Raw genomic sequence first — 17,755 nt, forward strand, 5'->3', positions numbered from 1 at the left:
TTGTTATATTAAAACTTCTATGTTGTAATCTTCTGTGATGCTGAAAAGGCTGATCTGGAAAATTGTTCAAGGCAATGGCTAACAGCACTTAGAGTGTTTAAAACAGAATGTGTGTGTTTACCAGTGTTTTGTTTAGACATTTCTGTTTTCAGCTCTCTTAATAGATCTTTAAATCACATAGAATCCACTGTCTTTCCTAAAGGTCTTGGAAAGAAACACCAAAATGAAAGCACTGATAATGTACATCTCTATACAAGTTAACTTGCTGCTGCTTTGCTTCTCAAAAATCTTTTTCCTCTTCCTACTTAAGCACAAAATGCTTTGGATTGGAAGGGACCTTAAAGACCATCCAGTTCCAGACACCCTGCCATGGCCAGGGACACCTTCCACAGGACCAGCTTGCTCAGAGCCCCATCCAGCCTGGCCTGGAACATTTCCAGAGATGGGGCAGCCACAGCTTCTCTGGGCAACTGTGCCAGGGCCTCAACACCCTCACAATAAGAATTTCTTCCCAATATCCAATCTAACCCATGCCTGTGTCAGTTTAAAGCCATTCCCCCTGGTCCTACCACATGGCCTTGTAAAAGCCTCTGAAGTACAAATTGTTTGCTGCTTTATATATTCTAATAGCAACTCCATTTTCAAAAGAAGCTGCATGTAAAATTTCAAAGTGTGGCAACACTTGTAAATTAATAACTCCCCATAGTCTGTCTTTTGTTCATTTTCCCTCTCTTAACCCTGTTGAATCATGAGTTCTAAAAAGAGACAAGATACCAGGTAAGAATGGGCCAGGAGTCAGTGGATGAAAGAAGGACCACAAACTCGACCCAAAAAACTGCCATTCAAGGGAATTTTCTCCCTCTGCAAGGAGAGGTAAGCTTACACTGTATTCAACTAAATTTTAAATTTTGCTCCTTCTTTGTAAAAGGCAGGATGTGTCTTCCAAATGATCATGCTGTGTGCAACCAGTGTTTGAATGTCAGTCCCTGCACTTTTTCTTAAAAGTCTAAGGTGCAGACTCCTTGATTAAATTTGAGTGTTTTACTCTACTGAAAGGACACTTTACTACCCTAAGCACTACACCATTGATGTTTAACAGTTACGCCTTCTAAATCTTAATCTCTTTTTTGATTAATTATGAAGGACGAGATTTTTGCTTGTATTGCATGCAGTCAATTGCAAATAATTTGTAGGAATAGTAGAAAAAGCAAATTTGCAGTGATTGAATGGGATTCTGTACAATTTCTGTAGTGTATTTAAAATGTGGTTTTGCCAGATGTCTGTAGTAACATTAAAGAATCTCTGAATGCTCACAAGCCCTGTGAAATCCCTTTCCTTGGAAGTGTTCCTGTCAGTTCCATTAGTAAATAATTTTTGAATCCCAGGAAAAATCTAGGTATAAGTGTGCTCTAGAGCTTGAAAAGCACATTAAAAAATTTAAAAACTGTTAGCTGAATGAAAGGGAAATATGGGGGAATGTTTTTGCAAGCTTATGATTGCATAGCTTCTCGTAACCTTGTATTTTGATTGTTAACAGTGACCTCGCACAGTTCATTTATTTCAGTCTTACAGAACTTCAAAAACTTCAAAATGCTTTTACAAGTAGGGCAAAAGTGAATGGAAACATCCCAACGTGGGGATTCCCCCATCTCTCAACTAAAAAAGAAGCTGGAGAGCGATTTGTGACTTGCCAAAAGCCAAATTCCATGGTGAAGTTTTGTGAACAGGAACACCAATGGCACTGCTATCAACTGCATTGCATGTGTTTTTCAAAGGGCAAGACTTCACTGTGTAGCACTGTCAGTGTACCCTCTTCAGATTCCAAGTTTTGCAGTGTTTTCATGATTACAAAGACATTTACAGATTGAAAATCTCAGACCAATTTTCTGCATCTCAGTCAACAACACCGTAGCTTCTAGTATGCTAAAACCAGTAAGATTCAGTGAAATACTACATGTTCATCTCAACCCTTAATCCTTTAACTTATATTACAAAGTGAATTGTAGGCACCAAATTGAAATATAATTTGCTGTTGTCAGCATTGACTCAATGAGGGGGAAAAAATGGAGGGGTTGTTTCTTCTTAAAAAACTTAATTGTGTGTGCCTTAACCATACAGCCACTGTCAAACAAGAAAACAGCCTGACATGTTTCCTGTGACACCCTCTGCTACAGCTTCCTGTGGTGAGGAGGACAAGGGACACCAGTGGTGAGCAGCAATTTGCTCAGTAAGATCTATAGGCTGCATAATGCTGGGGTTTGATACTTTAATAAGATGTAAAATTAATGGTGGCTACAGCTGTAGATACAGAAACTGTCTTGACACAGTGAACCAATAACTCCCAAAAGTTCTTGACATCTGATTTTTGATCTGATGTTTCATGCTATTTACAGGGGTCATTTTGTCATCCCTGTAGTGCCAACACACTTATTAAAGTGCTTCTAGGGGGCAGTTCTGGCTTTGGTTTGAAAGTTAAATCTCTCTCTCTACATTTCAGATTTTAAACTATGAAAGAAACATTAGCTGTATAGGTAGCTTTTCAAAAGGGACAAATCTCTATTTTTCTCCTCAACATCCTCCAGCCCACAGTATTCTATTTACACTCCTTAATCTGGAATTTACTGTTGAACATCAAGACAATTTGATGCAAGTATACTTTGTCTGAACTGGTAGTGTGCCTTGTAATGAACGCTTCTTTTGATGCAGAATTATGATCATAAAAATACAACAAATTAAGGCATGTGATCAGCAATGTCTAAAACAAACCAGTGTAATCCAATAGCAGTACTATATATATATATATATATATATATATATTTTTGGAAGGTCAAGTCATGGAATAATTTTCACACTCAAATCTATTACAAGAATGAATAGAAAAATCACCCAGTAAAGACATGAATATGTCAAAACAACAAAGACTTCTTATGGTAATTTAAAGTATAAAGTCACAAAAAATGTTTAGTGTCAATATAAGCAATTAAAATACTGTTCTTTCTGAAGAAAAAATAAGATGAAATTATTAATAAAACATCAATAGTTTGATGGGATGGCTCATGTGGAAGAGGGCAGCAGTACAAGAAGTTGTTTTTTATGCATTCTCTCCTCTTAGCACAGTGACTTTGTGCAAAGAACAGTCCTGCAGCCTTTCCAACAGGTGACCTCTCTTCCCAAATGGGAACTTCACTTGTTCCTAGTTGTCCAAAAGATCTTTCACATTTTTATAAATCATCTTGCAATATGCAAGGTAGCACACACTTTTTCAAAAGCATGTTATATGTTCCAGTGATCCCCTCCCTGACCCCAGCAGGAGGTTTGTGCCTAGGGGCCAGGAAGAGACATGGACTTTTGAAAGACTCGTGCATTTCTGGGGGGCCCTGGGTAAGGGGGTGGGGGCACGTGGTGTAGTCCATCTGAATTAACTGCTTGCTCATAAGTGGGTAGTCCTGAATCGTCAGCTCGGAGAGGAAGGGGGTTTAAGGAAAACTCTTCGTGCCTCCTGAAGATGTTGGCTGAATTACGTCTTCTGCTTCTCACATAATCCAAGTACCTAAACAAAGGTAACAGCAGGTAAGTGGAAACTTCTGCTTTAAAGGGAAGCAAGAAGATAAAGCCTTAATCATAAAAAAAACCAAAACCCCAAACAACCCAAAAACACCCACAAGAGAAAAAAACATGCCTTCAATGATCACAAAGACCAGAAGCCAAATACTCTCTTCAAACCACAGGGTAAGAATAGCTCAGTGATGTGAAATTAATAGTGAAGAGAAAGCACAGAATCCTCTTATATTTCTTTCAGGTTTGGGACAAAGAGGTACTCAGGATTAGAGACTTGGTAAAAAAGCATTTTCTCCAAACTGCTTCACCATCTACTACTACAACTGCTTCAGATCTGAGGTAGAGCACATGCCAGGAAGGGCACAAAGCTTATTTGAAAGTGCCAACAGAACACATTAGGCTTCCCACTGCAGGCCCCCACCTACTAAAATTATTCCATCATCTTAGTAAGACTATTTTGAAACCAAAAACACACATGCATGCAATAAAATAAAAGCAAACCCAAAGGTTTGGGTGTGCAATATTGTTTTATGTTTTTGTGTTATTAACTGCAGCAAAACTACTGTTGGTGCTCACTTAACTTTGCTTCTGGGCAAGTAAAAACTAGAACTTTCACTGGATTTTCCGAGTTAAACCAACCCCACAGTGATTTTTACATGCCACTCTTAAGCAAGAGTTAGTTTTGGTGTGTGTTTGGATTTTTTAAGCAGTGAAATTCCTTACCCTGGTGGTTGCCTTGATTTGCATCTGCTCTTGCAGCAGTAGAAGATAATCAGTGTAATTGTAACCAGCAGCACTCCAGCAGCAACCAGGCTGATGAGCAGTCCTGTGACGTTAATCTTCTGTAGTGCCTCATCACCTGGAGAGGAAACATTGGTGATTTTCATTATGTGTTCTTTCCATCCAGCCTGCAGTCAAATATTGTAAATACTGTAAAATACTACTTTTGCACTGCTATAAAGCTGTTTCTTCCACAAATCTCTAACTTGCTGTAAATCTGTGCAACACAACCCAAAAGTATCATTCACAGGCAGCTTAAAGCAAAAGGGAGTCAATGTCTCCTTTTCTCTACATGAAACTGTTGAGATTCCCATCTTCTAATGCCTTCCAAATATTCCTTCATGTATTTGTGACCTTGATCAGGCTGTAGTTCTTTCCTTGAGTCTAACTGACCATTTTTTATTAAACATCTGGCATCAGACTACTCTGAGCCTAAATCAGGCTATTATATATTACTATTAAAGAAATGAAGGTGAGAAAAAACAAAACCAAACCACAGACAGCAGCCACAGAATTACTGCAGAGTTTACCAATTGTGTGATACAGGAATGGTCAAGGAAATGATAGTTTTCACCTGCAAACCTATAATGGATCCCACTTTAAGATGCTACAGTTTTATAGTATCAGATAATTAAACATATTTTTATGGTTTGCAGTGATTTTCAGTAAAAGGTAATTTCTGATTTCCTTAACTGGATGCATGATCTATTAAGAATTATAACAACCAGAAGATATTCCAATATAATAAAAAAAGTAAAAAGATGACCTACCTATTTTTATTTTAGTGCCTTTAGTTGAATAGTCTTTCCAAAAATCCATCTATAAAACCCAAAAAGAATCAGATTTATATAAGATACATAAGTGACAGGCCTATTGACTTATTTAATATGGTACCTTGGGCAGAATTTAACAATGGCATAAACAGAAATAACTCCTGCTGAGGGATTTGTATTTGCTCATCCTATGATTTTTTCTTCTACAACTTTGCATTAAAATTTAAAAAAATTAAATTAAAAGAAAAAAGTGTATTTAACCATCCAGTGTTACCTCATATTTCTGACTGATTACAGTAGAAGTTAGGGTATGTTCTGACACCAAACAAATGCTTATAATTATTTTTTTGCAAATCCCTACAAAACAGTATTTGAGGCAAAGTTAAGTTCTTAAGATTCTGACATTTGCCTGAACAGCATTTGAATTCATATCAGCTAGGAAAAATAGCTGGGATTCATTTAAGAGAAAAACTTTTATGTTGTATGCCTGAAATGAGTTATTGTTGAGTTATAATTTTCACTTTTACAACCTAGCAAAAGACTCCAGCAAGATTTCAATTTAGCAATTTGACCTTTTTCTTAGGAGAGTGTTAGCAACAGCCAGCTAACACTTCCACCCTTAGAACAGGGGTGTTATTCCTTGCTCTTCCTACCTAGAATCACAAAGAAAGTCCTGCTATATGTGCAAGAATGAGTATCCAGACAATCCTCACATTCCTTTATTGAGCTGAAAGGTTTCTTATTGTTTCTTTATATATATATATCTATATATATATATATCTATATCAGGCTTTCTTCTCAGCTATGTCCATACTGGCCTCTTACAAAACACTTCTTTGCCATGACACAAGGATGTAATATTAGTTACATATTACAGTTAATACAGAAAACATGTGAAACATTTAAATTGGATGCTGAGAAGTTACTATAAAATCCAGAAGTCTGAAAATATAGGAATATCCACAAGCAGGACTTCTGAAGCTTAATTTCTATTTGTTTGCAGAATTAAAGTCCACATCTAAAGTCTTTAAGACAATAATACATACTCAAGTGCATGCATCTAAAGCAAGAATCCCATGTAATTGGGATATCTACTTTTAGAACAAATTAAGTAGTCATCTCTTAGTGCTCTGTTAGAGGAGTTACATTATTTGTGTACAAAAATTTGTGTTAGAATAATTTGTGTACAAAAATAAGGTTTTAGAGCCAATAACCTCCCTCACTATATTAAATTAAATTTGAACTGCTACCGTTTTATCTGGGTCTTCAAAAATTTCTCTTGCTTCTTCAAAATTGCACAGTTCTTCATAGCATTCCCTTTCCAGATTATCAGCTGTGAATGCTTCAAAATCAAATCTGTTGTTCAGAAGATGTCGTCCAATGAATAAATTGGCCTCCCTTGCAGATGTGAACACTAATAAAAAAAAATCAAGTTGATTTAGAACAAGTTAGGAAGGCTAAATTTGGTATTTTTAAAGAATGGTAAAGATCTTAAAGGAGCACATTGGGATAATTTCTTTCCCTAGCATCTCTCAGCTACCTGCAAGGGACAGAAATATCAAAGTCAACTCATAAAATGTCTTCTTCACTACTATCTTTTTTAACTATGTAACAAATATAAACTTATTTGCCTTTCTCATAAGCCATCTCAGCTATTCCTTATCCTGGCCAAGAGAATTTGAGATGAGAACTGTTGGTCAAATTTTGGTGTGAGCTCTTCTGGGATGTGAGCATCAGTTTTTACTGGAGCTTTTAACAACAAAGTAATTGTCACATAAAGCAGAATTCAGTCAGATCTAAAGTAAGAAACACCCTGACCTAGTGGGGGAAGGAGGCAAGGATGAGGGAAGGTAAAACCGAAATATACATTTATCAGTATTCTGGTATCTGTGAGCACCAAATTTTATTTAGAGAATTTAGTTTTTAAATCTCATCACCAGATTCCTATTCATTCTACAATTGTTCTCTTTTCACAGCTGTGGCACCAGCTTTAGGTAAAGGTGCCATATTGCCAAGTTGATTTGTTGTAAATTTGTCCATTATATGAATTTTACTGACAACATTAATTTTTGAAGACATTTACTTATTCTCTTGTTTATGTTCCATGAGGCCTCATGGAGCGAGTTGTGAGGTGAAATTCCAGAACAGTGAGTGAAATTATAAAAGCTTTGGAATACAGGAATGTATTTCCTCACTAGGCATTTTCCATAGTCAAGTTTTAGCCTGCTTTTGCTACAGTTTCTTATTAAAAGAAAAAAAAAAAAAAAGTTATAGGGCAAACCTAGGTTTCTAGTAAAAGCCTAATCTATGTCCACAAAATTCAGGCTATTTGCTTAAACAAAATGACTAGAGGATTATTTCTGCAAGTGTACTGCTGAAACAGCATTGTTACATACCAAGCCAGATGGCTAAAAAAGGAGATGAGATTCAGGATAAAGTTATTCAGCTACAAATTAGCTTTGTGTTCTTGTTAGCCTGTTTGGCAAGATTATCACATTGCTCTGGAATTTTCACCCTAATAGTTATTGTTAGATCTTGCAGTGGTACCTCATAACACTTTGCTCCCTGAAAACTGAGAAAACTGCAGCATAACTTACATATTGATTATGTCTTTAGTTTTATAGTATATTTAAGGAATATGACAGCATATATTTATATAATTTGCATACTGCTACACTGCATACTGAAGTAGCTACACATGTGCACATGCATTTGTTTTTGTTATTCTAAAGCAATTGCAAGAAAATCTAAGTTTAAAATATTTATATATACCTAAAGACTAACCAGAGAAAAGGACTTAACAACAGCAACAAAAAAACCCAAAAACCAGAAGCCAAAACCAGATCAAAATTCCATCAAATCCACAAGTGGAAAGGGGAAAAGATTACATGGAAAAAAAAATATTATCAATATTCTTGGCTCAGTTCAAATTACAAAAATAACTTCAGTCTTCTGAAGCAGAGATCTTCAGTTTTGCCCAGTAGTGTTTCACTCTTTACCATGAAAGTAGTATTAGTTGTCCTTTGAATTAACTTAAGAGAACTCATGCATTTTTTTAAAAAAATGTAATGCATAAGTAAGCTGCCTGGAGCCTAGAACCCTCAATTTCCAGGGATACTTGGATCATATTTTTCTTATCAAGAATTTTTATCCATTTATCTGCACTTTTTTCAATTTGTCAAATATCTCTGTATCTCCATCTCCAAATTACTTGCTACCTGCTGATTCACACAGGTATTTTTGAAGCTTCATGATTTGAAGAATGAAACAGATGGATTTGAATTGTATCCTAAATGTGAGGGACCTGGATGCAATTCTGCAGTCCTTGGTTTTATAAAATGATCCATGCAGTTTTAGGATGCCCAGCATTTAATTAAAAATGCAACCATGCAATATGCCCAGTAAAGCAGCTCTGCTGGTAAAGGATGTCCAGAAAATGCTGAAGGGTGACCTCTCAATGCAGGTACTCCAACCTTTGGCAACTGTTCTGCTTGCTAAATTATTGGATGAAGGGTTTGGTCCTTTCTTTCCAACTCTGTCCTTAAAGGAGGAGTGGTTTGGGCCTATTGTGAGGAGAGAATTCTCACAGGAAAGAGGCAGCCTGACATTTTCTGCCCAGAGCAATATGGATTTTAACAAATCATCACGGCAAGCATTTTTCTGCTAGCCATGGTTTGTGCTCCACACCGCCCTGAAGGAGCCTCCTGCTCGATGTGATGACTTTTTCAAGTCTTTCTTAAGGTTTCAGCACTCCTTGGCCACTGAGAGCATCACACAGCTAAGTTAGAAATTCCTTTTTGAAGGAATTTTAAAATGTTAAGCATCATATGGTTTTGCTTCGAAGTGCTTGAGTTCCTCTGGGGAACATATTTGTTTTTATATGAGTTCCTCACTACTTCTCTCCCTCCACAGGGAAGAACTGCAAAAGCAGCACTATGTTTATCTTTCCAGGTGTTGTAAGAAAATTTCCAGGAATTGAGAGAAAATATGAATTTCAAAAAACAACCAAATAAACCCTTTCAAATACAAAGCAATTTCAGATATACAAACACAACTGTGATGAGCTCAAATAGTACCAAAACAATACTGTCTTAACAGAAGTTTTGTACTTCTTGAGTTTTAATGTTACTTAAAGGATTCTGGTTTTATCAACCACAATAATCCCAGAGGCCTGGAAAAAGTTCAGTTTTTCCAATCTGCACTTGCCACTAGATCTGGTATTAACTTGATATTAACACCAAAGTCAATTATCAATAATTTCAGCAAAAGATATTAAAATAATCTGAAATTAAGCATAAAAGGGCTTAATTTTTTACATAAAGTAAAAAACAAACAAACAAAACCACCAAAAAAAAAAAAACAAACCCAAAACAACAATTGAAGAAGCAAGCAGACCAAAGTTAGAAGCAATTTTGGAAAGCACAAGTTAAAAGTAAGTTACCATCTTTCCATTCAGGTTGCTTCACGTTACTTAATCTCCCAGGGCAGTGAGGAAACGCCAACATCATCACGTGGAGTTGACACAGCACCACCAAAACCGCGAACATGGCCGGGATCTGTGAGACAGAAATCGAGGTGAGTTAACAAAGAATGACAGCGCAATCCTCTCAAGTGGCAGCGATGAACCCTGAGTGAATCCTGTCAGTGAAGTCATCCAGCGCAAGCTCCTACACGCACTCCAGGCTAATGGGTCCCTTGAGACACCGAGCCGAACTGGTCCTGCCTGTCTCTTGCGGAGCTCTCGTTGTGTAACATCCACACAAAGTCACCGGGGCCGCTCTCGCCGCCTCCTGCTCTCCTCTCCCGGCCAAACAGAGCGAATGGACGGGGAAAGAGCCCCCGCAGGGTGCCCCAGGTCGGCTCTGAAACTGCAGAGCTACGCCTTTGCTGCCGGAGGAGGTAATAAAATCTCCCCGACGGGAAGAGCTAAAAAGCCCGTTCTGTCAGAGGCACGGAGTAAACCCGTAACTCGGCACGGTGTCACCCGACACAGGTCCAAACACGATCGCTGCCCGAGGCGGGGACGTGCGACAGCCACTCGGGGCTGGGCTGTGCCACCGTGCCCAGGGCACAGCTCTCGGCCTCCCCCGGCCCGGGCAGCTCCGGGCCAGCAGGACGGAGCTGTGAAGGAGGAGCAGCTCATCCCGCTCCCCAGCGCTGCCCTACCTGTCCCGCTGCGAGCCGGGCGGAGCGGCTCACGGGGCAGGCTGCCCCTCCCGGGCTGAGCGACGGGATCTCGATGGATTGGGTGCTGGGACAGCCTTTCCCGGTGTATCGGGTGCTGGGACAGCCTCTCCCGGTGGATCGGGGGCCGGGACGGCCTCTCCCGGTGGATCAGGTGCTGGGACAGCCTCTCCCGGTGGATCGGGTGCTGGGACAGCCTCTCCCGGTGGATCGGGTGCTGGGACAGCCTCTCTCGGGCTGTGCGGCGGGATCCAGTGAGTGGATCAGGTACTGGGACAGCCCCTCCCGAGCTGAGAGACGGGATCTCGATGGATCAGGGGCCGGGACGGCCTGTCCCGGGGTGAGCAGCGGGATCCCGGTGGATCGGGTGCCGGGACGGTCTCTCCCGGTGGATCGGGTGCCGGGACGGTCTCTCCCGGTGGATCGGGTGCCGGGACGGTCTCTCCCGGTGGATCGGGTGCCGGGACGGTCTCTCCCGGTGGATCGGGTGCCGGGACGGTCTCTCCCCGTGGATCAGGTGCTGGGACGGTCTCTCCCGGTGGATCAGGTGCTGGGACAGCCTCTCCCAGGCGCTTCCTTCCTGGAAGGGCGCGGTGCAGTCACGGGGCTGCTCCCGAGCCCCGGCTGGGGCCGCCCTGGGGCGGGGGCAGAAACGCCCCTGGAGCCTGGGCCAAGCGGGGTCAGGGGAGCGGCGCTGCTCGGGCTGTCCCTCGGGCACTGCTCATCGGACACTGCTCATCGGACACTGCTCTGCACTTTGTTTCCAGATACCTGCCTGAGCTCTCAGCCCCCGCCCGGACCCCGGTGCGTAGGCAGCCGGTCCTTCCTGCTCCTGTAAATCCCTCCTGTTGAGGCTGACTTTTCGTGGCCCGGGTTAATCGCGGTGCTGAGAGGCTGGTTGGGGTTTTGCTCCCCTGGAGGAAAGCGCACGGTGTGCTGATGGCAGGCTGCCTGCTGAGCAGGGCAGGGTGTGCCTCCCCAGCTGCTGCTCCACGATTAAGTAAGCATTTACCCAGCTATCAGAGCCTTATCTCCACCAAGCTTTCCCAGCCAGGCAGCTGAAAGGACCAGCAGTAGTTTTACACGTGTGAAAACAATAGTTTTGTTGGTTTATTTTTGTTTTGTTTGGATTTTTGATTTGTTTGTGCGTTTTACTCTTTGGGTTTGTTTGTTTGTTTTTGGTCAGCGATGGTAAACCTTAACCTTACAGGCTAGAAGGGGGCAGAAGTGGTTTCCTGAAATGCATGAGGCTGGTTTGTACCAGCACACACCCATTCAGAAACTCCCATCACTCTCCTTCCCAGAGCAGAGGCCAGGCTGAGCACATGGATCTGTGCCTCTTTTGCCTTCTCCAACAATTAAGTGCTTCACATTTGCTGTAAGGATTTGTTTAATACTGCGTGCTGGGAACCTTAACTATGTGAAAAATTTTGGGATAGGCTGGGCTGGGTTAAAAGCTGCACACCAAAGAAACTGTCGGGATACATGAGCGGAATGTTTTTGCTACTAGGAAATCCAGGGACTGACAATGATTTGTGCTTGTGTGTCTCCAGTAGTGATTTTGGATTGTATTCTTTATTTAAGTGCTGGAGTGACTTGTATATACAGAAGCAGGAAAGCGCAGAATGAGGGGGTATTGGATAACACCAGTGGAAGTGATCAGAAACTCCCTGGAGAAAAACAGAAACTTCTGATGTGTGAAATAAGGAGAACTGTTTGGAGGAATGATGTCTGCAGTTAAATATTTACTTTATGACATCAACATGCTGCAGTTAAGAGGTACTTGATGAATATAACTTACAAGCTGGGATGACTCTAATGCTTTCCACCTTGCTGGAGATCTCAACAGAAAATTCTGCATTCTGATTGTGTATGTGCATAAACACAGTGAAGAACTAAGATAAGAATATTTTAGAAGAAAACAGTATAGATTGTTTATTATCTAGATAATACAAAGGTGACAAGAATACTTAGCTGCTTCTTGTTGGAAGGCAGGAGAAACTACTATTACTTCGTAAAGGACCTTCCAGCTTTGTGTCACTCCTGTCTACTCAACCCTCACCTGAGTTCCAAGCTGAGTGTCTCAGAGGGTGGTGCCAGATGTGAAATAGCTGCTGACAGCTCCAGTGCAAGGGCATGAATGTACAAGGACTCTGTGGTGCATTTAAGTGTGAGTAAAATACCTGCATGCCGGTGTGGGAACTTCTTTTGTGTCATAACAAGAGCTTTGTGTGAGGAAACTCTGCTGTACAAGTAGCAGGTAATCTCCATTGTGTTATGCCAGGATTGTTTATCACTGTTAATAGAAGGGGAAAAAGATTTTTGGAATTGTTCATGTATGCCTCCTGGGGTGTGGATGTGACTCCATCCCCTGGCCCTGCCCATATCCGAGGAGAAGGCTCCAGGTGTGGACTGGGAGTGATGGATCAGCCCCATCCAAACTCTGCTGGAACTCACCCCTGCTCTGAAGATGGAGGAGCAATGCAGAACTCTGCTGGGAGAAGCCCTCAGAGCTTTAACACTCACCTATGGTTATCCAAATGTTTCTGACAGTGCAGCTTTTAGCAAAATATTTGTAAGGGTCTTCTGTCTGTGTGTGTGCAGGTGTGGTGGAGGTTTTTCAAAACCAGGTGACACAAAACCACTATAGCAGATTTATTATTGAGATGTAACAAAAAAAAATAAAGTTGTTATGCATTGGGAAAACAGAACAGCACAGTCCAGCTTTAGAGAAGACTGTGACTTTGTCCTGTGTGTCCCTCTGAGCTCAGCCTGGGTTTCCAACTCTTATTTTGAGGACTGGCAGTGAAATCCCCACTTGGGGTGGCTCCACAGGTAAATAGATGTGTGAAAGCTTCTGCTATAGATAATGACTAGAAGTGTGCTATGCAGATCATAGAAAACATAAAGATAAGTGAAAAAGGGTGCAGCAAATGTTTGAGATAAATAGAATATTTCCCGTGAATATGCAGTTTTTAGCATGGCAGAGCAATAAGTGCCTTTTGCATGTAACTTTCCTACTTGTGAAGTATTTTTTCAGGTAAAATAGCTTTGATTTAGCAAGCTGTGTGATGAAGATGCTCAGAAGGATGGAACCATCAAATAAGGTATTATTTCATCAACCTTAAATGCCAGTATGCAGTATAGTAGATATATAATTAAAAATATTCTGAGAGGTGGAAAATAGGAAATTAATTTATATCACTTGCTTTTAACATTGGGTGAATATATAATTCATATTTCTAAAAATATCTCTGTTTTTTTTGCCATACTAGCTACTACACTTATTTACCTGTATTTTAGAACTTCACTTGTTGCCATGATGTTTGGTAAAATATTGTTGGAGATATTAAATGTGGCACTGTTGAATTGAACTGGGACTGTGGATTCCTCACAAAAGGAAGATGATACCAATCTAAGATGTTCATGCACTGATCATTTGATTTTGAATATAATGATTATTTTGCAGCAAATAAATAGTGGTGTATTCATTTTTAGTCTTCAGGTATTCACTTCAGTATAGTAAAGAATAATAGACTTAACTGATTTTTGATTAGGAGGACTTTGGATGTAAATATGTTCTATTATAATTCAAGTAATAGATTCCTTACTATTCAGTTTCTCATGCAGTATTTATCAGTTGATCTGATAATGAAATGACATAAATATGTAATTGAGAATTACAAATCCTCTCATCAAGGACATGTGGAGCTGTGTGTATCTTCTCTGCAATGTTTTTTTTGATATCCTGAATCATATGGCATAGATTTGTCCTTTATACAAAACTACTTGAAATCCTTATGTTTGTTAACTAAATTTCTGTCCAGGTAGCTTGATTTAAGAATAATGATTTTTGCTAGAGGTAATTGAATGTAACAGATTTTAATTATTTGTTTTCTACAATTAATATCAAAGGGCTTTGACTGTCATATTCAGCAATAAAATGTCAACAAGCAAGTGAACCATATCAGTATCTTGAAGAAATCTGTGTTCCATTCCACACACTACATGCAGAAGGGAAGGGTTTTTCTAGACCAGGCCAGATTTGAAAAAGACATCTTGTTTTTTGTGTACTCCCTGGTGTCCTTTTCATCTTCCTGTAAAAATGCCTGGTTTTTCAGTTAAATTGGTTGGTCTGATAAAAGATATCAGAAATTATATTGTTTGACAAATCTATAATCAAGTAAATCTTTACTTGGAATCACCACTATTTTAATGATGTTATAGTAGTATTTTAAATGTGCCTTGAATTCAGATACACAAATCACTTAATTTTTAGCTAAGGCTATTGTTTCATCCCAACAAGACATGATGAAATCTTTTAAGTGTTCATCATGAGATTCTTTACAATTAAAAAGTTGAATTTAGCTGATTAACTTCTGCTGAAGTTGTTGCTTTCTCCTTCAGAAGACTGCTAGCGATTTTTCCAACTGAAAAAAAAAAAAAAATCTGGCACAAATAACCTATGGCAGTGTAGGGGGAAAAGCAAGAAACATGAAAAAAAGAGTGATTTAGTAGCAAAATAACTAGGATTTTAGGGACAGGTTGATAGATTAATGTCAGTTGTTAAATTTCAGAATGAAATTTAAGTTTCAGGCACAATTTTTCAAAAATATTTTAAGAAAGCCTACACATAATTTAAATATTTGGTTATTAACCATTAGGCTGTGAGATCATTTGTATTGGTCAGAAAACCACAGACACTTGTAGTAACACATAAATAGCAAAAGTAATTATACATGCAATTAATAATGTTGGCTAGTGTCATTATATTTGAACCTTTATGGGAAAGTTATTAAACTAAAAATGCTTACAGAGGGTCGGTAAAACCATTGCAGGGCTTAGCTTCACACACAATTACCTTTGTATTTATTTGGAAGGGAACAGAAATGTCACCACTCTGATTTCAGTGATGGGCCCAGTGCTGTCAGCTCCCTGTGCAGGCACTGAGAATTCTGCTCATCTAACAGGATTAAAATTCTGCATTGTCACTTGCTCAAATTTGTTTTAGATGTAGCAAGTTTAAGAAGACCAAACTTTTTTTTTTTTTTGCCATGAAAAAGACTATTAGGTTGTGAGACTTCTACATGTGAGACTTCTACATGTGAGACTTCTACATGTGAGACTTCTACATGTGAGACTTCTACATGTGAGACTTCTACATGTGAGACTTCTACATGTGAGACTTCTACATGTGAGACTTCTACATGTGAGACTTCTACATGTGAGACTTCTACATGTGAGACTTCTACATGTGAGACTTCTACATGTGAGACTTCTACATGTGAGACTTCTACATGTGAGACTTCTACATGTGAGACTTCTACATGTGAGACTTCTACATGTGAGACTTCTACATGTGAGCATTCCACAAAATGGTTTCTGGTGACCATAAGTTGGTTCATTTGAAACTCTGCTCCCAGACACACGCAGGGTTAAAAAAAAAATTGTCAAAACTTTCTAGCAGCGTGATGAAAATCTGCTTCTGGCTTTTCTTGATACTTCTTTGTTGTGTTTCGGTGAGGTACTTTTTGATTAGTGAAAGGAACCTGTTTGGGTTTGGTATTTAAGGGCTTCAGGGGTGGAACAGCCTCATGGTTGAGGGGAGGATGTGGAGGAGCTCCCTGCCCAGTGCCAGGACCAGAGGCAGCTGCTACAAACTGAAACACAGGAGGTGCCTTCTGAGTGTAAGGAAACTCTTTTCTTCTGCTGAGGAGGTGACTGGGTGGTGGCACAGGCTGCCCAGAGAGGTTGTGGAGTCTCTGTTGCTGGAAACACACAAAGCTGACAGAAGTGTCCCCATTTGGGGGTGGGATGGACTCAATGAGTGACCTCCTCCCAGCCTCAGCCATCCTCTCATTCTGTGATACTGTCTTCTAGCAGAGCCCAAGCTCTGATGTTTCTACTTTATCTCAATTTTCTGAGGTCTGGGGTTTCTATTTAGCTCCTTTGCTACTTATGTTGCATTCCCTTGTTTGCCCCAGTAACCCATTTCTCTGTGGAGTTGAGATCTTGGATTTAACCAATTTCCTCTCCTGGCTCACAGTAGAGGGAGCTGTGTGGTGGCCTCTCAGCTTTCTCCTGCAACATTTTCATTTAAAATTTGGAACATTCTGACTGAGGATCTGTTACCAAAGCAGAGAAGACAAAACTATGTCCTGGAAAGGTTTTATCTTCTAACCAAATCGAGTTTGTGAGTTATTTGTAGGTGAAGTGATGTAGCAGCAGCTTTGGCTGTGTTTTAATCCTGCTCAGCTGCAGCAGCGATGCAGCTCCTGACGTGCACTAATGCAAAAGATATTGATGTTTCTATTATGCTTGGCACTTACAGTGGTAGCTGTGGAGATATATTTGTAAACTTTGTGTTTGTTGCTGTGATACAGGCAGTTTCTATTTGGTATGGGTTTAGCTGATCCACGAGGAACTTGTTTGTGATTGTGGGAGAGTTGCTTGAAGACTTAGTGTGAGAAAGGGATTTTAAAGTTTTCATTAGATATGTAATCTTAAAAATTCATCTTATTTGCAGTGGTGAGTAGAAGACAACTTTAACTGAGAGAGGTGCTTTTATCTAAGCAGATGAAATGGTTATTAGAGTTGATAATCGATCATGTTTTTACTGTTTTCCAAGTATATTTCTTTTCCCTGCATATTGTGCTGTTCTTTTTATATTGATTACAGTTTCTGGAAAATGACCAAGAACATCACACCCATATATAGAGTAAAGTGAATATTACTGATTTTGAAGAAGTAATCGAATGAACATTGTGGGGGTTTTAGTCCAAATGAGAGAATTCCACACATGTGAGGAAAAGCCAACACTGCTCTGTTGAGGATGCAGTCATTTTTTACTGTGTTGTAAAATCTGGTTCTAAAAACACTTGTAGACTAGACAGAAGTTTTTCTGAAAAATGTTATTAAGATCAGTGATGACAAGCTGCCTAAATAGTGTCTCTGCCTAAGAAAATATGCAGAAAATTTAGTTCAGCAGTCTCCCTACGGAGAGTGTTCCAGCAAAGAGTAGTGATACAAATTCTGTCCCTTGTTGCTTTATGAATCCCTCCTTGTTTGCAGCAGAATAGTTTTAGTCACCACATCTCAGGTGTTTATATAATTCTTGACATTTCTATCAAAGGCAAAATATTTCACAGTGGATGCCAAACTCTAATGCTTAGTGAGAGTCCCTTCTTGGGAATATAATCAGTATTACTCTGGGCAGGTGAACAAGCAATTAATTGACCTGTTCTTTAGGAGAACCTCATGTTGTCCCATTCATACAAAGCTATTGGTGTGTATTGAAGAAGGTTACTGAGCCCTGGCTCAGGATGCTTTGAGGATGCTTTCTATAAAAGTCTTTATTTCCTTTTTTTATTTTTTGTCTGAAGATTGCAGAGTTGAATATGAAAAATCTTCTGGAGTTCCCTTGCTTCTGGACCTTGGGGATCAATTTTTTTTTTTTTTTT

The 17,755-nt window shown here is 39.8% G+C and overlaps 2 protein-coding genes and 1 long non-coding RNA gene across 3 annotated transcripts in view; 2 read left to right on the forward strand and 1 right to left on the reverse strand.

Moving 5' to 3' along the window:
- CCDC73 (coiled-coil domain containing 73) overlaps positions 1–17,755 on the forward strand; it is a 90,643-nt gene that overhangs the window by 7,720 nt on the left and 65,168 nt on the right. The gene's annotated exons all lie outside the window — the stretch shown is intronic.
- On the reverse strand, positions 2,843–10,564 carry PRRG4 (proline rich and Gla domain 4). The gene is made up of 6 exons (XM_058829319.1): positions 10,278–10,564; positions 9,553–9,667; positions 6,362–6,525; positions 5,109–5,157; positions 4,282–4,417; positions 2,843–3,550 (listed from the first exon to the last, which is right to left on the reverse strand). The coding sequence occupies exons 2-6, from the start codon at positions 9,656–9,658 to the stop codon at positions 3,322–3,324; spliced, it is 684 nt and encodes a 227-aa protein (XP_058685302.1). The 5' UTR covers positions 9,659–9,667; positions 10,278–10,564; the 3' UTR covers positions 2,843–3,321.
- On the forward strand, positions 11,033–15,468 carry LOC131574686 (uncharacterized). The gene is made up of 3 exons (XR_009276562.1): positions 11,033–11,295; positions 11,880–13,402; positions 15,359–15,468. It is a non-coding gene; the product is annotated as an uncharacterized LOC131574686 (long non-coding RNA).

Source organism: Poecile atricapillus, chromosome 1 (genome assembly GCF_030490865.1).
Source record: "Poecile atricapillus isolate bPoeAtr1 chromosome 1, bPoeAtr1.hap1, whole genome shotgun sequence".
NCBI lineage: Eukaryota > Metazoa > Chordata > Aves > Passeriformes > Paridae > Poecile > Poecile atricapillus.